The 22,883-nt window shown below is 45.9% G+C and overlaps 2 protein-coding genes across 2 annotated transcripts; both read right to left on the bottom strand.

Moving 5' to 3' along the window:
* Positions 1–244: 244 nt before the first annotated feature.
* Positions 245–17,456, bottom strand: METTL2A (methyltransferase 2A, tRNA N3-cytidine). The gene is made up of 9 exons (XM_072886162.1): positions 17,328–17,456; positions 15,458–15,549; positions 11,115–11,476; positions 9,708–9,757; positions 9,188–9,248; positions 7,869–8,008; positions 6,973–7,079; positions 6,695–6,760; positions 245–5,328 (listed from the first exon to the last, which is right to left on the bottom strand). Exons 1-9 carry the CDS (start codon positions 17,414–17,416, stop codon positions 5,177–5,179), a joined length of 1,119 nt encoding a protein of 372 aa, XP_072742263.1. The 5' UTR covers positions 17,417–17,456; the 3' UTR covers positions 245–5,176.
* Positions 17,457–17,733: 277 nt separating this feature from the next.
* On the bottom strand, positions 17,734–22,562 carry EFCAB3 (EF-hand calcium binding domain 3). The gene is given in 10 exon segments (XM_072886198.1): positions 17,734–18,030; positions 18,343–18,502; positions 18,620–18,782; positions 19,476–19,669; positions 20,009–20,033; positions 20,036–20,088; positions 20,693–20,768; positions 21,159–21,301; positions 21,790–21,863; positions 22,495–22,562. Coding segments are annotated over 8 exon segments (1,044 nt in total). The 5' UTR covers positions 21,235–21,301; positions 21,790–21,863; positions 22,495–22,562.
* Between the last annotated feature and the right edge of the window lie 321 nt (positions 22,563–22,883).

Consider the following 22,883-nt stretch of genomic DNA (forward strand, 5'->3'; position numbering starts at 1 on the left):
CCAAAATCAAGTTGCTGTTCACATGCTGTGTTGGCGCTTGCCGTCTTCACCCTTTGGGGTTATTCAATACCAGGGAGCACAGTTTAGAGCAGCAGGGTCCAAACCTCATCAGGATGTTCCTCCTTCCCGGAAACAGCCATGGACCAACAGGCTGGGAGCTCCAGGCAGGTGCTGACAGATTAGACCTGCTCGTGATCTTTGCCATCGATGCTTTCCAACCACAGCTAGTTCCCACTCATCCAACTGTGGGTCAAAGACTTTATTTTCAGGAGTAAAAGCCTTCACTGGCATGACACCTCCTGTCATACCATACAGCCTTTGGGCAGGAGGTAAAAGCAGAGGCATACATGGCTAAGATTCTCTTGCTTCTCCCTGCCTGTGTTCCAGCAAAGTTGCCAGGTCTGGCTTGTGCTCTCCATAACAAAGGTAGCTGTATCCTATGTAGTTCAGCTTAGTGCTCGCTGTTGCCTACATAGGTAATTTCCTGCACCGTGTCCCACTTTCTCGGCAACACAAGCTCCCATTCAGCAAGGCACTTACACACAGGAACTTACTGCCTTCAGCAAGAGCTAAGCACAGACTCCAGAGCTTTGCTGATTAAGCATAGAGCTGACAACTGCTTTCCCTCTAGAGGACCTCGCTTTGCCAGAGAGTCCTCCAAAAAATTCCTCCCTCCTCCTCGCTTTTCTAGTAATTTCTATCTTGCCCTGAAAACATACATGACAACACTGTTAGAATCAGAATCCTATGGACACTGTACAAAAAGATGCGTGCCAAGCACGCACGCCTGTCAAGGTAGATGAACAGCTACAATAGCAAAAGTGGTCCTGATCATGCGTCTTCCATTCTGGACTAATTTTCCTCAATATGGCACCAAACCAAAAGCGGTGGCACTGCCCTGATTGACAAATCAGATCCAGTTGCCTGATCTGGAGAACAAAGAAGACTGCATGACTCAGTTTCCCTCCATCTGTCTTTATAGAGATGGAAGGATGCTCCCCAAATCCCTTAATAACTTGATCCCTGTGGCCTCATCCTCATCCATGCCCTCACTTCCAGGCACTGAAACCTGTGCATCTTTCATTTGTGCTCAGGAAAAACAGTTAAGTTCAGTTTGGGTCTGTGATTCCTGTAGGGAATCCAACTGGGGACTCATCCCAATGCCAACAACAAAAGGAAGCTCTTTCAGCTTCAGTTAAGATGCAATGCCAAAAGCCGCTGGCATGCATACGTGGAGGCTCCTTCTGCTCACACCTCTGTTTTATTGAAAATAATCAGGTCTCATTTACCTTGGAGCTCTACAACTAACTACAGAATTAGAAATGCTGGTGACATACTCTGAGAAGGTGGAGCTGAAGTATTTGGTAGAGAAGACAACTGTGTCTGGTCTCACAGGCTTCTGGTCAGAAGCATTTGATGATTACTGTTGTAACAATAAAAATCACTAAGGATGATTGCCATTTCCCAACTTTCCTGTGCTGTCAGGAAGATCTGAGAAAGCTCCAATTTTCAGTGGAATTTACAATTTATTTATTTTTGAAGTGATGGTATCACAAATACTCCCCAGCCTCTTGTTCTCTTTACCTCCCCTGTTCCCTTCCTGCCTCCCAGTTTCTAGCCCATCTGTGAAATCAGGATGCTGCGAGAGGAACAATGTACCTGGGGAGGCAAAGGGTTCTTTGCCATTCACTGGAGCCCTCAGCATCATGGCTGGATCAAAAGCCTTTCTGAAGGACTATAGTTCTGGCTCAGCCCAAGTCACAGGCTTGATGCCATAATCCCTACATGAAAGGGTTATGCAAAGGGTCAGAATAGGTGATGATAAAGTTCCCTTCCAGCCAAAACAATCTACGAACCTCCAAGGAAATCCACCATCCTCTGGCAAGAGCTAGGACCAGACTTTCCGAAGTGTAACAATGTCTGGCTCCAGAATCGCAGGGGCAGTGCCTCTGAAGAGCTATGAAATCATCTCTTCTGCTTGGGAGGTTCGACAAGCTACGTTGGCATTGCCTGTCAGCCACAGACCACAAGACTGGAATGCTGGGAACAAAACCAGAGCAGATATGTTCAGAATGGCTTTAAAGCTAATGTTACACTGCTAAAAAGGAAAAGGAAAAAAGAAAAAAATAAAGGCACTTAACCTGGCTTTTCAATGCAGTAAAAGTGAATTCAGAGATTTCCTTTGAACATGCTAGAAAGCCGTTGTGCAACCCAGCCTGCTCAGCAGGCCCAAGGTGGGAATGGCAGAAGCTGCTGCAAGTCAGGACCAAGGTACCTGAGCAGAGCTGTGTGGGAGGCAAGGCCTGGAGTCGCAGGAGAGCAGCAGCTTCAGAGAGGATGGGAGCTGGCAGAGATTAATGAAGGAAGCTCAGACAGTATCTGTAGGAGGCCTGGCTCAATTCAAGGCCATTAACTTGTTGCTTTCTGAACATCACCAACAGGACTGGAAACAAAAGCATGTCTGCCCAGCATGGTTCATGTTGAGCGATTGCTTAAATACTCCAGCAGAATGAAGAGCAATAAGAAGGGCCATGAGCCACTTCAATGGCTGCAGGCTCACAGGGCTGTAAGTTTTTGCATGAAGCCCAAGTCAAAACCAGGCAGGCAACTGGGATGTAGCCTTGAAAGTAGAAACAAATAAAGTACTAGCCTTCATTTTCTCCTGTTCAGGAGTTTAAATTTAAAGGGGAGTCCATGAACTTTAAATAAATCATGTTTATAATTAAAAACATATTTTCCTGCGCTGCTTACAAGCCTTTGGATGATTAATAAGGCATTTTTCAAATTACTTTAATTCACACTAATTATGCTGCTTGTTTACCCCAGTCAATAATTTTTCTTCCAGGGAGATAAAGCTATCCCAGGAGGATGTCTCCCTTCGGGGACCAAGAGGGAAAGGACCCCAGGGAACTGCCTAAGGCACCAGTAACACATGGGAGGTCTTCCACTGCAAGCGACAGAGCTGGTTACATGAGTCACGTCACGTCGAACGCTCACTGGACTACTTTTGCTAAGCCTGACCCTGCCTGGATAAGATGAGGAGACATGAGCTTGCTCAGCTCCCAGAGGCCTTGAGCTGTGTTTTGCCTAGGCTTTGCCTGAGGTACTAACCTTGCCAGGGAACCAGACTTTGTAGGTTTAGCATGAAAACATAGCAGTGACTGCACAGCTTCTGGGTTGGGTCAGACTTGTGCCCAGCAGAAGCCAAATGTGCTTAGAAAAAAAGAAGCCTTATCTCCTCCTATTTCATTTGCAGACGCTGGAAAGTCTCTTAGCCCTTTAGAAAATATAGTACAACAAATTGCACAAGAATTCTCTTCCCAGTTATATGATTCTCTTTCAATATTATTTAACAGAGCTAGATACATAAGAAAAAGCAATGCTGCATTTCCATTCCCACCCCAGCACTGCAGCCTGCCTTTGTGGTGTGAATGGATTTGCTGGGTAACCTTTCCACAGGAAGGGCTGAAATGTCCTGACCCAGAAGCCTTCGGGTAGTAGACACACTAATACCTGCAGGGTGACACAGTGACGTGGAAGTTACGAACTGATTATGCTGCCACATGCCCAGCAAAGAGTATTGCTACAGCCCCTTCCAACCCTTTAGAAATCAGAGTGCTCCAGGTTTGACTCTCCAGGACTCCTGCAGGCTCTCCAAAGATAGCAACGACATTTCCTCATTTCTTTACCCTTTCTCCTCTGTTTCAAGACAGCAGTTATTTCATAACCTACGTGTCTTTATAGTTGACAGTTATTCTTAGGCAACCGTAAGCTACAAATACAAGTGTCTAGCTAACAAAATATACATGCTTTGTGTCGCATGAACTGCTCTTCAGCCAGTGGTGCACACACAATACACCTTGTTGCTTCATGAACTAAAACAAGGTAGGAGATAGGAGGCAAGGCTTTCCCTTCTTGAGAAACGAGAGCAGGCACTAGTGAGACTCATGATAACAGAAGAGGAAAATAACAGACGAGGAAAAAAACTGGAGTTACCTAACGGTGGCCCGAATCCTTCAGATCAGATGCACAGAAGCATGTGAGTTTCTGTGGAAGCCTGATTTACATTAATCAAACCAGCATTGAAAAGCATTACCACAAAATTTATCCTAATACCTGTTGTACCACACCCTAAAAATAACAAAAGAAAACAAGCTGAGATAAGAGATATTTGCTGTCAAAGGTAGGGAAATACCTTCAGAAAGACACAATGTTGGCTTCCTCTAAGAAATTAAACAAGAGCGGTAGACATTCTTCAGATTTCTTATCAAAGACAGGTGTCTTGTCTACTTGGGTTTGGCACACCACCGTGACACGGCAGTGCAGTTCGTGACCTGGGGGCTGCAGCCAGCAAGAATAGTTTCTCACTGTTCAAGCAGAAAAAGCAGGTAATTCTGTGTAAACCCTGGTCCCATGAGCTGCTTGTGATACTCCATACTCTGGAGGTGCCCCAAAACTGGAATCAGCCCCAAATCTTTGAAAGCCTGAACCTTCCCTCATATGAATTTATAGCACCTGAGCTATAGTGTGCTAGCTCCCTAGATGAACATCCTTGTGGTCAGTGAGGGCAAGGCAGCATAATCTGCTTTCTCTGCAGGTTATCTGCACACCATGAGGCATCCATGGGGAAGCTGGCACAGAGAAACTAGCATGCGCTCAGTTCCTGCCCTCGATCAATGTATTCTAACTTGTGGATTCGCACAAACCTGAATGACTAGAAGAGAGCTGCATGAGATAAGTTGGCTAAGGGATCCATATTAGGCATAGTGACCAGTTGCAAAGAAGAGCAGATTTACCCTTTGTATGGTTTTTGTTCCCAAGACAAGAGTACACAACACAGAGATAAGGTCGAAGCTCTCCTTCTGTTTCATGCGGAAATCCAGAGTCAGTTGCTACTCAGCTTGCTCAGCTGCTGTAAGACAGCTTGACCATTTCTTAAGTTGTTAAAACCATAAATAATTTAAAAAACTCAGACCAGTAGCAAGACATCTAAAATACTGCTTGGTCTCTTCTTAGAGCATTCGTCCTTAGCAAAACTCACTTGAAGTGATGCTAGGCACTGTAAAAGGCACTGAGGTCCTATGTGCGCTGAACTCTGTAAAACCACATCTCACCAGGAGGGCACACTGCACAGGGCCATGAAGAGGATCCAACCTAAAAAACATGCCCTGTTTCCTCACAGTTGAGGAGCAGCAGGCTTGCGGTATTTGCACTGGATCCATACTCGATACATCGTCATTTGTTTCCCACGGTTCACTTGCAAACGCCGATCAACCAGATTCTGGATTTTCTCCAGCCCAGCTGTTGTGAAGAGATCGTCTAATTCATCTGGAAGCAGAGAGAAGGAGATTGAGGATGCCATAGCTTTCATTTAACTGATACCTGCTCACACTGAGGGCTAAACTATGTTGAAAGATGGGCCAGAGGAAACTCACGGTCTCACTCTGGCAGGGAAACGTAAAGATCAGACAGGACTTAACTACTGTACTATGGGGGGATTAAGATCACAGTTTCTCTAGTTTCCTTTGAGTTTACATTCTACCAAGGAAGGAAAGAATTATTTGGAGGACAACTAGAATTACAGAGACTCGACAAAGAGAAAACAGCAGCAGTTTCAGACATGGGTATCGCCTCTAGTAACCAATTAAGGGAGCATCTTCTGGCAAGTAGGGACAGATCCATTCCTTCCCCCTCCCCCTCTCTCTCCAGAGGAATTTCAGAGTCTGCAAGAGGAAAGAATGGGATCAGATCCACGGTTTTAAATGGTGGCAGTAAGATCTGTGCTGTACAGGCTGGAGGGGAACGGGATTCATTAAGGTTAAGTTTGGGAAAAAAAATACTTAAAAAACCACACCCTGCTGGGGCCCAATCAAAGCACTAAGAGCCCTGGAGGCTGCAACACTTACACTGGCAGGTACTCCTGACCAAGCAAATAAGTATCATAGTGCCCCAGCACAGTGGCCGTGGGCAAAGCCAGACCCAGTCCTGCTGAGCAGCAGAGAGCTTGTTCAACTGCAGCCTGGGAGCACGTGATTTGTATGGAGTTTCTGTAGAAAAGGGCTAACAGGTCCCAGCTTGTGCTCTTTTATCAGATGCTTGCCATTGTGAAGCATTTGCCAAACACGCATTAAACATTAATTGTGTCGTGATGAACAAGACTTGTGCAGTGGGGAAGGGAATAGTTTGTTGCAGTTGTGCTGCTGCTCTAAAACTGATCACGCAGAGGGGCCCACGGTGGAAGTGACTGGAGGTGCAGTTGGTGGTAAGCGGGGAGAATACAACCCCTGCTGAACATCAACCAGCAGCAGAACTGGAGAGGCTGCCTCAGCTCTATACTGAACCACGCCCTTCTTATTTCCTCGTAGAAGAACAGTAAAGTGAAGAGAAGTTCCTTCAAGTGGTGTCCGTCTCACTCCATCCTCCACAGGCAACAAGATTCAAGGAGAGCTCTTCCAATCCCACTCCTCCCAGTGTACCAAACACATTAGTCTTTCTCTAAAAGGACTTTCCACTAAGGAATTCACCATGCCGTACTTGCATCAGCAAGTGACAAGCCCAGGGACCCATGCAATTGGGAGACACTTAACATTTCACATTGCTCCAAGAAAGGCTGGAAAGAGCTAGTGGCAAAACTTGAGGGCACAGGAACAAAAAGAGGTGAGGAGAGTTAGAGGGATGTTTTCTAGCCTCCTACCTTGTGTGAAGAAGTAGACTCTGGTGCCATCACCTCTCACATAGAAGTTATCAGACAGACATTGACCTAAGGGCAAGAGGGATTTAAACAGTTACCAGCTATCATTTAAAAATCAACAACTGCCATCCAACTGTACAGAAAGACAAGAGGCACTTCTCCCAGCACATGCTGTGCTTAAGGGGAATTAATGAGCTGCCTCCTAAACCGGGCAGACAGTACTCCAGAGAAGCATAATCTATTAGTGATCTGGCAAGACTCCCCAGGGGAAAAGAAAATACCTTTCTTAAACCGAAGCTGGGCCAGATCGTAACGGCCATAATCTCGTAACAAAATCATTCCTCCTGGTTTGAGAAGGCGACTCAGTCTGTTAACAATGCATTGCATCCTGAGGAAAGAACAAAACAGAAGTATTCATCATTCTGCAAAATGATGCTTGTTTCCTTAGCCTACTTTCCAAAAAGAAGGTATAAAGTTTTATGTATGTTTCAACTCATATAAAGACCTACCAAAAGCTAGCACTTTTCTGAGCTCTCTTAGACTTAGGCGGGTTGATTTTATTTGGCTGCCTTATTTCTGACACTCCTTGATTTTGCCTTTTTTTTCCCCTACAACGATAACAGCCTGCCACAGCAGGGATTAGCTGCTCTCTCTTACTAATTACAAAAGTATCTCCACTGGTTTCTGTAAAAAAGTAATAAGTGAACTTGAAAAATGCTATGAAATAAAATCAAAGGGAACAAGAAAGAGAGACTAGTGTAGGTTGTAACACACTGTAACACTAAGATCATGGCACTTTTCTTAACTGTTTTCTGAACCTGTCCCCTCCCTTCTTGCCACCTCCCGTATGAGAAATTCATCTAGCCTTTGAGCCTTAAAATCTAGCAGCATACTTTCCACAAATGGGCGCTGAGTGCTCAGTGTGGCTGGGGTTCAGAACAGGTGAGCAACTGTGAGCGCAGCAAGACGTCACCTATAGCCACTTAGCACTTCCAAATCACACCTCTCCTGTACCAGAATTTGTTACAACAGAAACACATTTTCAGAGGCTTAATGGAAAACTGGACCAGACACAGAACAAACTTTAATTTTCCCTGAAATGAGGGGACCTACTATTAAAGAACTCCAGTTCTATATGCATTATCTTCTGCAACCAGAAGGAATGATTAAAACTTACTTCTCTGGGAGAATCGCCGAGAGGACAAAGATAAGAATAACAACGTCAAGGCTCTCATCTGGCATTGGGAAAGGACTTTGGTCATTGCACAGGTCATGGACAAATGCAAAGCAGCGAGAAGAATCGTATTCTGCATTGTTCTGTATTTAAGGGGAGAGAAATTAAAGCATTAGCAGCAGACACTGATCTCAATATTAAGTGGACATGGGAGCATTTTAACTTCCACATAATGAAGTGGTGTGTCCAGAGATCTGTTTCAGCTTCACTGGACTAAGGCGGATGGGGACAGATACGTTCCCTGGTCAGACAAGGAACAGGAGTGAAATGTGAAAAATAAGTACACATGGGAGATTTACAAAGAGCTTTGGACTTGTTACATTCAGACAATCAGCACTGTCAAAAACCCAAAACTGGACTGAGGGATTATTGCAATTTTAAGGTCAGATGTTCCACTAATAGTGGTAAGAAGTGAGGGATTTACACTGTTAAGTGGGAAATCTTTACAAAAGTGAAAGTGTCAGGGCCCCTCTCTACATCACTGAAATCAATACTCATTTCAACTACAAGCAGACTACTCCCTATACCCCAAACATCAAACCTGGCTGCCTAAAGTTACGCTCTTAAAAACCACATTTGGACTTCTGAAAGAAGTTGTATATTTTTCTAAAGCTGCTGCTACAGATTGCAGTAGCCTCTATAAACAGTGCTTGTGTCAGCTTAAGAGGATGAAATGGCATGCTGCCTCTGCTGCTGTGCTCCCCATCTCATCTCATGAAGTGACTGATTACATTTGATACTTTATATACTCTCAGGTCTGTTCTGACCTGACATTTGTTAGCAGTATTTGTCCTTTGACTAAATTCCAGCCTCCTGCTCCACAGACAACAGTATCCCTCCTTAGCTGTCTGTGCAGAAGCAATCAGACCACATTCCCAGAACTGCAGTGACAGTAATGCACACACAAACCAAAACCAGCTTCAGTTCCTGTTAAAAAATAGCCTGAATGTTTTCAAGGTTCAGCAGTTACTCAACTAAAAGAGCACTGGATTTAGAAAAGTACTGCCAACCACAGGGGAAAGAAAATCTGGCTGACTTGTCTGCTGCCAGTGTGACATTTTGAGAACTCCAACTTCCCTCATTTCTACAATCTTTGATGGCTCGTTTTCCTGATTTACCAGTACAAGGGTCAGCATCAGGGCTAGCTAAAAAAAGAAAGCTGCCAACACAGCTAGACAGCCGGTGGCAGCTGTGATATATTTGTGTTAATGTGCAATTGGCACCATGTACTTCCTACCTTCGAAAGTCACCATTGAGTTTACCTGGACAAGATCCACAGCTGTTGTAGAAAAATCACAGCAATAAACAAAAAGGCCTGGGTCGCTGAAATAGATAAAAGAAACTATCATCATTTTTATAAAGGTGCTCCACAGGAATTAAGAAGTGTCTCAAACACACAGAGCACAGAACTGGGAGCCAGAAATCCTGGGCTTTAGTCTATCTCTGTCAATAATGCCTTGTGCAAAATCTGTTATTCCTCAGTTATTCTCATATGGAACTGACTGCTTACTTTTCCTTCTGGAAAAGGAGAGACACTAAGGCCTGTATGAAAATGCTTTCAGAATGAGACATGTAAACTCGCATCATGTTTTGTTGGTTGCATTCTAAGACCAAGGATTTCCAAGCTCAGAACACAATCATTTGAAGCTGCAGATGGCAAAGGTACCATTTGCATCTGGCCTTTCTCTGAGATTGTCTAAACTAAGAACACATGCAACACTTCCAATTGTTTTTCAGAGGCTGGTATATCATGCAGGTAAAAACTTACTGAGAACTACTTACTTGTTGGTTTGTAAAATTGGGAAGACTGTATTTCCAGCACCACAGCCAACCTGCACAAACAAAGTAGATGTACACATAGTGAAAATAATTTCTTCAGCATGTCCCATGTAGCTAATTTCAAATCATCTCTCTACAGCCATGGAACAAAGAGCAACTCATGAGTAGCAACTGAGCATAGCAGTGACTGTTTGCAAATCTCATGGCAAGATCTGAAGTTCAGCTCTGAGGAGCAGGCTTACATATAAGCATTTGTGGGAAACCACTAAGCCAGTTCTCGTAGAAATCTTACTAACAAGCTATATATTGTTACTTTTTTGAGAACTGTTATTGCTGGAATCCCAAGCATAACAACCAGTATGAGTCACTGAAGCATTGGCAAAGGCCACGGATTAGATGCACTCACTTCCACAGAAAATCAGAGCAATGGAGAAAGAAGTTTGCTTTACTATAATTACATCCTGCTGTTTCAGAGTTTCCTTCACTAGAGGGCTCTTCCTCAAGTTACAACTAGACCTACAATGATTCTGCCTTATTATTCCTTCTACTTGTTCCCATTTGAAGAGAAGATGGCTTACACAACTGGGTTTGGGGAATTTGCCTCTGAATGTTTAAGGAATCAGTAAAATTTAAATAGACTGAGCAGAAAACACCACTGATGGCTTGCAGTGACAGATATTACTAAAAGTACTCAGGTGAGACAGGAAAGCCACAATGACTCAAGAATGTCACAGTCTAAGGAAGTCTCAAAGCCTCAGATTAAATAAAAAATCCAAAAGGACAGTTCATATCGAATCTCCATGGAAGGGTGGAACTTCCATAGAACAAGAAGCATTTAACAAAACCAGCGATATCTACAGTGAACAAACTAGCGGTGGCAGAGCAAAAGGTCATTAGCAGCTATCAGGAGTCTAATATTTAGAAGTCCTACAGACTTTTCTGGGACAAACCCTGTATCAGTTTGAGATTCCCCATTATTACATGAGCCATAAGGAACAAACCAAACAGCACCTTTACATTCTTGGTTTCATTGTTTTGTTTCACACCTCCCAAAGCAAACAAGAGTCAGCACAAACATGCAAAACATAAATGACAAGGGAAAGCTTTATACAGACAAGTAAAAGAATCAGCTTTTTCAAAAGATGACTTTAAAATGCTTGTTTCAACATCTGACAGTAATAGTTTGCCTTTTAAACTCGGAAACTTCTTAGGGTCCTTGTGCTCTGCCAATTCACAGTCTGAACCAAAAGAATCCCAACAGATTTAATTCAGTTCTAAGCTGCCCTCTGTTTTTTTACTGACTTAAAGCAATCATCTCATTCACTTGCTGTTTGCTATTTTTATGTCCCAGTCACACTAACACTGATACAAGGGACTGTTTGATGTGTGACTCTGTTTTACAGCTATTACCTCTAATATACGGTAAGATGCAGATGATCCTGGGTAATCTCCATCACTTTGAGTCAGCTCACTATACTTCTGTGTAGCCAATTCCTCTGTGCAGATCTTAGGTGTGCTTTTTATCAGGTTTAACTGATTCTCTTCCCTGGTTTCCAATGAACAATGTCCATTTTCACAGCTTCCCAGCCCTTCATTTTTGGATTCTTCTTTGTTGCTAAATTCATGCACAGAATCCCCATTTTGACTTGGGTTCCTGTTAGGTGCCAGCTCAGGAAATTCAGTGAACAGCCAGTGCCTGTCCTTGAAGAAGCCATTTTCGTGGATTTTATAAAAGTCATCCCAGTACCTCTTAGCATTCACCTCATATTCCTCTGTGAACACAAACAAAAACGTCACCAGCAGTCAAATCAGAAGGTCTCAGAGTTTAATCAGTTCAGACAGTGAGGGATCACTGCATACATCTATTCAGCAATCTGCTTTAATAGTAAGGTTATTGATTGAAAATCACCTTTATTTAATTGTGCCATTCCATATAAACACAGCCTGCCTTCTCACAGTGACTTTGTTAGGACTAAAAAAGGGAAAAGAGATAGAAGAGGAAACTCTCTGTCTCCTGGTAGGATTTAAAGGAAGCTGGCAACAGAAAAGGCCTCTTTGAAGGAGACTGGAATGAAGAAATCCAGGTTTTACTTCCATCTCTAACACTAACTTGTTCAGTTCACTGGAACAATTCATTTGGAGCCTCATGACACTAAGTGTCAAGCACTTACAACTCCTAAGGAATTCTATGACAGCTGCCTGAAGCTCAAGAGCTCCTGTCCAACACGCTACCACTTTTTTCAGATGGAGAAACAGAAAAATTAGTCAACTACACAGGCTTGGCAGAAAGCTCAATTAGCATGTGCGCAATACTCCAAGATTACAGGACAGCATGTTTTATACAAGTATTGCTAGAGTCCAGTCTACAGCACTTTGTTTTCCATAGTTCTGTGTATGTTAAGAGCATCATGCATTTATGAAATTAAAACAAAAGAGGGGAATCAACAGATGTGTCCACTGTCATTAAAGTAATAGTGGAGAGCTAAGGTGGATAGACTAAAGATGATAAGAATTAACTTTAGCAGCAAGCATTATAATTTTCACACCAAGTGGATACATTCCAGTAGCAAGATGAGTATTACAGAAAGCTGGAAGAACTCTTACAAAGCCATGATCTAATGAAATTTGAGTCACCCACAGAATTATTTCCATAGACCTTCACAGATTTCAGATCAAGTTAAGTTTTAGGGGAACTGTTTTTTCCATGGGAAGTTACGAATACAACTGCCTTCCTGAATTCTCGTCAATGTGATGAGTTCTCTGTCCTGGGAAATAAGAACTAATTATAGCATCCTATGCTTGTAATCACCTAGAGGCATTAACATCCATGCCCAGAGATCCCAACTGCATTTCAATAACATGCAACTCCTTAGCCATCTTTGCACAGCAACAAGTGCATTACTGAATGCAAATGATTCTCCCACAATTAAAGATGATGACTGCATGTGAGAATGGATAACCTCTCTTCAACATCTACTAAGAGCAGGGTTAAGAGAAAAAACAGGCATCTTAAAATTACAGACTAGTATTACTATCTGAGCTGCAGTTTATTTATTAGTCTTTCTGAAAAGCATACAAGTGTTTACAAGATATCTGAAGGGAGAGAGTAAAATGAACCAGAACACCTGGAAAAATATGGAGCCTCAGCCAAATATAGACAAAAATGGCTTTAACAAAGAACCAGAAGTCAGTCGTATGTATATTTTTAGTAGGATCTATCCTCGAAGCACAAAGAGATATATATAAAAATAATCTCTTTACCTCAACTACAAGGATTTTCTCCTTTTAAGAAGCCTTGTCCTTAGATGCCAAGCCGAAAGAAATTTTAATGTCTGATACTAGACTAGAGCAGTAAGTTTGTGCCATGATCTTACCGTAGCTGAAAGCAAGCAGGGTCAAGTCAGTTTACTATGTGCATAGGAGAACTCAATGACTGCTACTGTCAGAGGAAGAAGTGTGATTGATTAATACCCTGGCGCACTCCTTCCTGAATTGTCACTTCTTCCATGTACTAGTAGGGATATGCAAGACTGCTGGGGCTGGAAATGCTCTTTCACCTAATAAAAATATAAAGTCCTGATACAGCCTGACTGTAATGGAATGCTTACCTGAGGTGCTGGGGCAAAATTCCAGCCCAGCCATTTTGGATTACCCACATTGTTGCCACAGTATAATGCTGAACAAGACATTGTGCTCTTCCTGTGTTAAATTATTGTGAAATTCCGTTGGATGCTATTGAACAGCTGTTATACTCCAACCTGCATGTGTGGAAGCTTTATTTAAAGCTCATTTATCTCAGAGCCTAGTGTTTTCAAAGCACTGGAATAAAGGATCAGTAACAATATAAATGCAAGAAATCAAGGGCCAGCTGACAAAGATCATGCAAGAAACAGATTTAAAACAAAAAACTGACCATATTAATTTTTCAGCCTGACTTCCTGCACAACTTATGCCAGAAAAGTTCATGTAATACTTGCTTCAAGATCCTTTTTGTGGTATTAGCTCACGGGGATATCGGCGTGCGAGCCAGATTCCTCCAGAGAGTTTCTTGATAAGGACTCCTGACTTTTCTGCTTGTCTTTCTTTGTAAGGACACCCCCAAAGCCAAGCCCATACTCACCCTTTTGCATTGCAGAAGAAAGGCAAACAAAAGTAACTGTTCACAAAAGACAGGAAGAGAACCAGGGACCCCCTGATTTGCATGGAGGCTAATTATGGAGCCTCAAAAGGAAACCAAGAAACTCTTCCACTTCTTTCTTTGTTCCCAGCCAGGAGACACATCTTCAACATACCACATAGAACTTCTCTCCTTCTTCAGAACAAATTCCGACAGCCCCAAGAAGTCCACAGAATAATACAGCCATAATGACCAATAGCCTGCCTTTGTTCTCCCGCTTGGACATTACTGATTCTCAAAATACTAGGCCCTTCAGGCACATTTGGCTGGGCTAGCTTCCCTACGTTTCAGCCATCCCATTGTCTCCACATACTTCCCAGTGAATAGCAACCATCAAAATTTGACTGGCTTCCATTGTTCAGTCTGGGAAATACATCATGAAGACCTGACAAACTGCTCTAACAGTAAATTGCTCCACAATTTCATAGTTGTATATAGGTTCTCAAAGCATGACAGACAGCATCCTTTAATGTTAACCAGATTTTAAAATGAACTCAGCACAATGGGTATCACAATAGAAACTGCTGGATACTTCTGGGAATCCAAGAAATTAGGAGGGTTGCTCTTTGGTATAATTAAATTTGCTATTGTGAACACAACTGGAAGCTATATGGGAAGTGTCTCAATAGCTCCAATAGTGTTCAACATCGCCTTACAGATGACACACTCAATTTAATTTGAACAAAAGGAGCGGATCCATCCTAGAACTCGGCAGGATATAACAAGATCATCATCAAAAAAGTTTCTTATCATACCAAAGAACGGGAAGCCATTTCACCATCATTTAAGGGACTGGATGATATCTAACAGGTGTGGAGGAAAGACGCATTAACAACCAACTCAGAACAGCTTCAACCATATTACTTGACTACAGAGCGGTGCACCTTTACCTTGATTCAGATTCAGGTAAGCTTTGCATTTTGGATATATAAATATCCTTTAAGCCAAGTTTGAGGAAATAAAAACTTTGGAATCCCCTTTTCTGCCTGATGATAAACACAGTTGGGATAAAATAATTTTTCTTTGCTTCTGATTTAATCATTATCATGCTGTTTGTTAACCTGGTAGAGATGAATATGGACACTACTTTATTAGACCCTCTTAAGAGAAAAAACAAACTTGCATTAGGGATAGCTCCACAGCATGCAAACAAACAAAAGATTGCCTGTTAGAAGTTAAGCTTTAGCAAAAGCAAGCAGAGAAAATAAGACTAAATGAGGTTGTTGCTCTACACTGAAAGTTTGGTGACAAGGAACACTAACGAGTATTTAAACATACACAACATGAAAAAAGAAGCTCAACCCAAGATAACTCCTCCCAGCCAAGATCATTTCTGTTCCAGTAGAATGAGTCTCTGGAGAAGGTGGAAAAGTAGTACCACAAAGAGGTAAGTTAAGAACAAAAGATTCCTCCTTCTCCATTTTTCATTCTCAACCACTAGGTAATGTATTTTGAATGATTCGGGAGATGGAGGGAAGGGAGGAATAAACGATGATGCATATGCAGCTCTGGCCAGACTGTTCCGCTCTTGTATGAACAAGTTAAGACTCAGCATTACAATAGTATCCAAAAGTACCTTGTTTATCTTGTGGCAATAGCTGTGAGCTGTTCTCTTGAACTTTACTCCTGGCACTGGCTTCCTGCTCTTCTGACCACTCCACATTATCCCTGTTGTAAAAAATAAGATGAACTACTCAGCTGAGAATGGTAGTGCAAAGACAGAGCTAGACAGCTCTCCAAATTGACAGCTCTGGAGCTCTTCCACGATCTCTAATTCTAGTTCAGCAGCAGCACAACAGCTATCAGCACGTACAGTTCCTGGTTCTGAATGAACTGCACTCGTAGCATTACAAAAGATGTAACTGGAAGGGATCCCCAGAGACACCAAATCTGTCCCCTAATCCTTTTCCCTATTTGATGCTTAGCCAAGTTTAGAGGAAATAAATCCTTACTATAAAACCACGAGGGCACTGAGGAAAAGCAGCCCTCCTTGGAGAGGAACTGCCGTTCTCACGCAGTGAAAAGCACTTGTTCCTAAACAGGTGACGGACGGGTAGGCGTTTGCGTGCATTCACTCAAGCAGGTCATCAACATGGGCCACTTGATTTAGAAAATGTAGTTTTCTAAGACAGCTTTCTCAAGTTAAAACAAAAAAGGCAGTAGGGTTATTTGGAAGGTAAAGTGTTATATTAATATTAAATCTATTTATGAGAAAAATATGCAGGAAGCTTTAAAGCATTAAGAAGCTATTAATAACTTAAATGTGCATAGACAGTTGTGCAGTCATTAAAGTGATTCAATTGACCTTTTTTCATTATAACAAGTGAATGAAAAATAGACTACAAGGATCAAGAAGCACTATTCTGGCCTCAGGAGGAATTAGTCTTTTGATATTAACTCACAAAACAAAGAAAAACTAGATTACTAGGAGTTTCTGCAGGGAAATACTATTGAGGATATGCTTTTGTAACATACCTTTGATATAGTATAGTCCCACAATGAATGACAAGCTGATACATGCACATATTACTTTATTACAAATTAAACATACCCAATTCTTAACAGGGTATAGCAGCCAGAAACCAAAAGCGGACATATTTACTTCAAAAATACCCTTCAGTTCCCAGCAAATTCGAGAATCTGGGTGCTTAACACATCTTAAACCAACAGCTTTCTCCAACCAAAGACCTCCTGTTCCAAGTTAACACCTAGCATGATCTCACACTGTTACAGCATCGTGTGGCAGCAGATGGGTGAAAGGATCTTTGTTCAATTTATACATTAGTCACTAATGTATACAGATGGAGAAGGGTTATAGATTTCTGAGAGCGGATCATTTAACTTTATTAACTGCAGCAATGAACTAATTGCTACAAAGCAACACAACACATTCTCCTGAAACATCAAGTGAGCCTGAGGAATGCCGACTGCTTCGGGAGGAGCCGAGGAAGGCTCAGGACCCCCCGGGGATTAGCACCCCAAGCACTGGCCGAGCAGGGCAGAGCCCTCCCGCACCTCACGGCACCGCCTGCCACGCTGGCAGCACCCCAGCCCGGGGTGCCAGCCCCCCGCCCCAGGCCCCCTCTCTGCCTGACCACCAGCCCCACACCCACAGCTCCCCCTCGGCCTGCTCCGCGCCCCGGTGGGCGCGTCACTGTCTGCAGCCAGGCCCCCGCGAAGTGGAGCAGGGCAGCTCGGGGCGGACCCGCCCCGGCCGCCGAGAGCCCCGTTACACAGCGCCTCGCCACAGACTACCGGCAAGCCGGGGCGGCAAGGACGAGCTCCCCCCCGCAACCCCCGCGGCCGGGCGCGGAGAGGCACCACAGGGCAGCAGCGCCCCGGAGCGCCTCGGCCGGCTCCCCGGGCCTCTCCGCGGTGGGCAGCAAAGGGCCGGGGATCCGGAGCAGGCACCGACGGAGCGAGGAGGAGGCGGCGGCCGCCCTCACCAGGCGTTGTGCTGGAAGAGGCGGGCGGGGTCGGTGAGGAAGCGCCTCCCGAAGGGCCGCCGCTCCGGCGCCTCCCTGGGCGCCGCCATGATGGGCCGAGCGCCACCGGAACCGGAAGCGCCGCCCCGCGGTCCGACCCGAAAGAGGACTAGGCGGGCGGCGGCGATCACGTGAGGGACGCCGTCGTCACGTGGGGGCGGTGGCGGGAAGCGCGCGGCGAGGTGGGAGGGGCGGCCGCTGCCTCAGCGCCGCCTCAGAGGAATGGCGGCAACGGCGGCGGGCGGGGGCGCCCGTGCTGGGCGGGAGACGGCCACCACGGCGATAAAAACGCTTTTCCTGGCTTTTATTTCGCATTTCGTACACCGGGGTGGGAGCAAGCCCGGCCCAAGCCACCATTGTCCAGCATTCACCGGCCGCTGGTGGTGTCCAGGCACGGTCTTCGCCTGGCGTCCATCGCCATTCCTTGCCTCTCAGGCTGCCGCCTGCGGCAGAGCCGGTGGTCCAGTCTGTGGAGGTGGGCAGCTGTCACCAGCTCACGGCGGGCGTTCCGCGACCAGGAGTAAGTGCAGAAGGTGTGGTGGAAGCGCTCGCTGCCCGTCGGCAGGCTGATCTGGCCCCTGCCGATGTTCTGCCACAGCTTCAGCAGGCTGTGGCGCTGGCGGAGGGCCAGGCTGTGCCTGTACCGCTTGGCTGCCTGCACCTTCTGGGAGGAGGGAGGGAGGTTGAAAGAGGAGGCAGAGGACCATGGGGGGAAATCACACAGCTTTGCCCAGGTGGGAGCATGTACCACGTGCATACGTATAGGACAAAAAGCACTTCAGTGACACGTTATGATGCAGTGCTGGCAGGTTATAACCAATTCATACTGACGGTTAACAGTAATAACTAAGCTATTATTATACCTCTGGTTTCATTTTTTGTTGCACCTATGACAAAATTGCTCTTTAATACCTGTGTCTAGTTAAAGCATACACCACACAGTTAACGTGTAGGTTACGTGAGTGACCAGTCACACTTGGTTCTGCTCTAATTGCAGTCCCTGTATGATGAAGGGTAACATCTTCCCTCTACATTTCACACTCCTTTGCACTTGTGTCGTGCTCGGGCTGTCTGTTGTCAGATGACATGGTGTGTTCGGGCGCTCGGTGTTGATGTCAGGGGAGTGTCTCCACTTTCTGCGGAGAGCAGGAGGCTTGAGAGCAGCTGCCTGATAAACCAAGCACGGGTTTTCAGGCTTGTCCCCACGCCTCCTTCAATGCTGTTATACAGCTGAAGCATCGCTCGTCTCTTACCTCCTGCACCCGGTTTCTCTCACGGAGAAGTGGCTCTCAAACGAAGTGGTTGGCTCATTCCTTTGCCTCACCACCTTCTGCAAGCCCTTTTTTGGCTTTCCCAGTGTCATCTCGTCTTGTTTAGAAATCAGTGGGAAGACAGGTACCTGAGCATAAGGGCTGCCTGAACGGGGCAAAAGGAAATAGGAACCAGAGTCACTGACTGTGCGGCCAACAGCCAGCTGCCTCCTACCTCTTGGTTTGCCTCCTCTCACTGGGGAAGGACTCGATCGGTCCTGAATTCCTCACTGCTCTGAACCACAAGTCAGAGGAGCTGCCATCTGGCATGCCCAACGTTAGCAGGCATAGATCCACAAAGGCACTGATCCTTTGGCTACAGTGTCGAGTGCTTAATCTGCAGCAATCCGTGGCGTAGAGGTGCCTGTAGGTGTTGGGGTAACCCGGAGCTCACCCACCACTAGACGCTTTTTAAGCGTTTACAGCAGCCACCTTGCACAGACACATCTGGAGAGCAGTTCCTTCACCCCTAAGATCCCCTGGAGCAGAACCCACTACAACTGTTTGATTGTGCTCCTTGCCCTGGGAAGGTTTTGGGCTGGATGGACTCCTGAGGTCTGCTCCAGCTCCATTTTCTGGATCCTCTTGGGAATTACCCTGGGAAAGGTTTGTGAATGCAGGGCTGACCCTGAGCCTAGCTGCTCGATACCAGAAGCACCGATCCTCCACCTTTTGAGAAGGCCACGTGCCAGGAGGGAACAGAAGAAGCTGTGGCAAACGCCCCAGTCGGGCTGTCACCCTCATAGCTCCAGTGACTTCCCTTTTGGACAGAGTGGGAGTGACAGTGTGCCAGCCTTACCTTTGAGGTGCTCCGTGTAAGCTGCTGTCTCCCTTTTGTTCATGGCTGAGACATGGGCAGCGCTTACAAAGGCAGGCATAGGGTAAGCCGGCTCTTTCCGAATTTTGTGGTGTTTCTTTCTGTGACACTTGAGGAAGTCACCATCCATCCAGACTTTTTGGCCAGTGCAGTCCCTAAGCTTCTGCTGGTAGTAACTAGAAGACAAAAGAGGGCGTCATTGTCCCATGAAACACAGCCCAAGGCCCCGCTCAGCACTGGCTGCTGTGCACCCACATATCTGGAAAGACCGGGTACGTGACAATATTTAAACTGCAAAGGTGTGTGATAGACACATGGTGGCATTTACAGCAGTGTCTTTGTAGAGCAGGTGCCTGAACTATGCAGGTGCTTTTGGATGTCCAGCAAGATATGAAACATTTCTGGAAATCTAGTCTTGGGGCCCCTGTGTTCTGTGTATTTTGTTATATAAGGCACAAATATCCCAGTAAAACGGGGACCTCCCTTCTCTGTCTCACAGAGCTAAGGCAGCTCACCTGATAATCTGAAACAGAGTTCTCCGGGCAGAGCTGCCAATTCCACCAGCTTCAAAATGACTTTGAAGAGGAGAATTCGTCTGGCATTGACAGAATCAAAGCTGCCCGAGTCATTTTTCCCAGGGGCTGGAGAGGAGGAGAATGGTCACAGCCATGACTGAGCCTTGTCTTACCTTCACAGAGCTCAAAGGGTGCAGAGATCCCAGCGGCCCCCAGGAAGATCTGGACAAGTTATGGCATGGGGATCCATCCCCATTTTCTTCTGAGTGCTGGTTAGGTATCTAATGGGGAGGACAATTCCCTGCAGCTTATCATTAGCCAGAGAACGTGAGGTCTCCTACTACTTCTGTGTCCCATCTTGTAAGAGAAGAGTTTGGCCTTTGCTCTTGTAGCCAAGAAAATGTGGAGCAAATGCTGGATTCCTGCCCCTGTCCCTGAGCCTGGCAAGCACAACGATGGTCCTTCCCCGCTGCTTTTCTCTGCCTCTTGGCCTGGGGGCAGAGCTACCCCTGAGCTGGCCTGTCATGGCCCATTGAGCTATTGCTGTCTTGTCTGAGTAGAGTGGCCTTGTTTCTTTGGGTCCCAGATGCTGATTTCTTGCTCAGTACCGATTAGTCTGAGAATCAGGTAAATTCAGATATCTCTGGATAAGTGAGGCTTTTGCTGAAGTAGAATGTCTCTTACTTGCATATTGTCTGGGCAAAACACTTCTTGTCAGTAATGATGTCCAGAAAGTCAGAGAAATCCACTGTCCCGTCTCCTGCAGGCAAATGGCATCTCCGTTAGCAAGGCATTTTTTTTCCGTAATTGAAATGCTGGGGTGAGCAGCTCAGAGCTGGCGCTGCAGAAAGCCTTGCTACTAAAATCTAAGGGTAGGAGAAATGCTGTTAAAGCTTTCACATGTAACTGGGCTGTGGAACTTGGAGCTTCAGCATGCGTAAAGAGGTCCAGAAAGCGTGACGTATTCATGAAGGATAGCCGCTGGTAAGTGCTAAACTGCAGCAGCCCAAGTACAGCCTCTGGCTCAGGAAACATTTTGGTACAGTATTGCCCTGGGCTGGGAAGGCACATGGAGGAGGATTGCTTTGCACACCCAAAAATTGGTTCGGAACAACCCACAGGGGAGTAACGCATGGTCTGGTGCACTCACCATCGGCATCTGCACACACCAGCTCATTGTACGCCTCTTGACTGGTTAAGCTAATCCCCAGCTGCTTAGCGGTCATCTCCAGGCTGTGGAGTTTAATATTGCCGTCTGCGTCTTTGGGGAATAAGTTGAAGGATCGGAGAATGCTGCAGGCAGGGAGAGGACAGCAGGTTAAACGGGCCGGAGGGAGGCACTGCCTATATTATATTTGTTTGGAAACTATGAACTATAACCACTGGGGATTTGGGACTGGGATTGGGGCAGGTTGTTCCTTACTGCCAGGGGCAAAGCATCTACCTCTAAACAGCTACCAAGGGTGCAGGGGAGTTGGGGAATCTGGGCAGAGGAAGGGTGAGCCTGTATTTAACGCGAGGTGCTGGGTGAGGTGGTTGGTTTAGTTCTAGCTCTGCGCTCATGAGCTTCAGTTATCCGACAAAAAGGGTATTGATGCTTCCTTCAATCACTGGGTCCCCAAATCGTTAGGACAGGGGATTGTCCCTTCCTTTGTGTACTCCTGGTTATTGTCTCAGGAGGATCACGCAATGCAGCAGGACCAAGCTAAAGGTCAAACCACTCCTGGCCATGCTGGCAACATGCCTTCTGGGGGGGGAAGCCCATAACAAGGTGACATTACCTTTCTGTTGTTTCCTTGTCATGTTCTTTGCTGCTTTGCACTCAATTCTCTGCTGAGGGATGTGTGCAACGTCCCTGCCACACACACAGAGGCATAAAGAGAGATGGACAGACTGACAAGTGAGAGGCACGCACTGACAAGAGACCAACGGATACGCAGCTCCTGCTGATGGAGCTGGAGCAAGCAATGCAGGTGCCAGTCCTTCTCCCAGCCCTACGGGCCAGTGCCTATGGGAAGGACTACCAGAGAAGAGCTTGCCACCCAGCTCCACGCTCACAACGATGTGAAGTGAACGACTGTGTGGCAGCTCACATTGGCTGCTCAAGGCTGCACAGAAATGATAAGGGGATCTCCACTGTCTTCCCCCGTTGAGGCCAGCTTGGACAGAGGGCAACTGTGGCTGCCCTGGTGTGTGCGGGGAAGCAGGAACATCAGCCAGGAGGAAACAGCCCTGGAAACCTCCCTTGGCCACGCTGCAACACTGGATGGACCAAGCTCTGTGACGCACAGCTCTTGTTGGGGCTGGTGTTCAGGAGCCTGGCCCAATCCATCACCCGTGGCTCACACATTTCTTCTCTAGATTGATAATGTCAACATGCACAGCACTGTAGGGATGGGTGTGAAGGCAGGATCCCTGCATGTGATCTCATAACAGGCCAGGGAGAGCAGCAGTTCCACACACCCAGTTTCCACCTTCATGCTTACCTGGTTGTCTCCCTTGGGAGGGGTTTTATCACCCTCTTCTTTGGCTGAGGCTTTGGTGTCAGGCTGGTTTTGGGAGCGCAGCCAGGAGAAGGAGCAACTTTTTCTGGATGTGGAAAGACAAGTGATCAGAGTCTCATGGGCTTCCCTCCAGGCAGGACTCACAGCTGTAGCCATCACCAGGAGGAGAGCTGGAAGGACCCTGCGGTGACACCTCTCCCTGTTTTGTGCTACCGCAGCATTAACTCACTGTCATCCTCTTCGTGGGCAGCAGGCTATCCAGCAGTGGAAATCCTGCACCCTCCCAGCACTCCCTGTTCTCTGCTACAGCATCTTCCCTATGGCTAATTCAAATTTCCTCTTCTTGCCACTTAAGCCCTGACTGCCTATCC

This window comes from Ciconia boyciana, chromosome 22 (assembly GCF_034638445.1).
Source record: "Ciconia boyciana chromosome 22, ASM3463844v1, whole genome shotgun sequence".
Lineage (NCBI taxonomy): Eukaryota > Metazoa > Chordata > Aves > Ciconiiformes > Ciconiidae > Ciconia > Ciconia boyciana.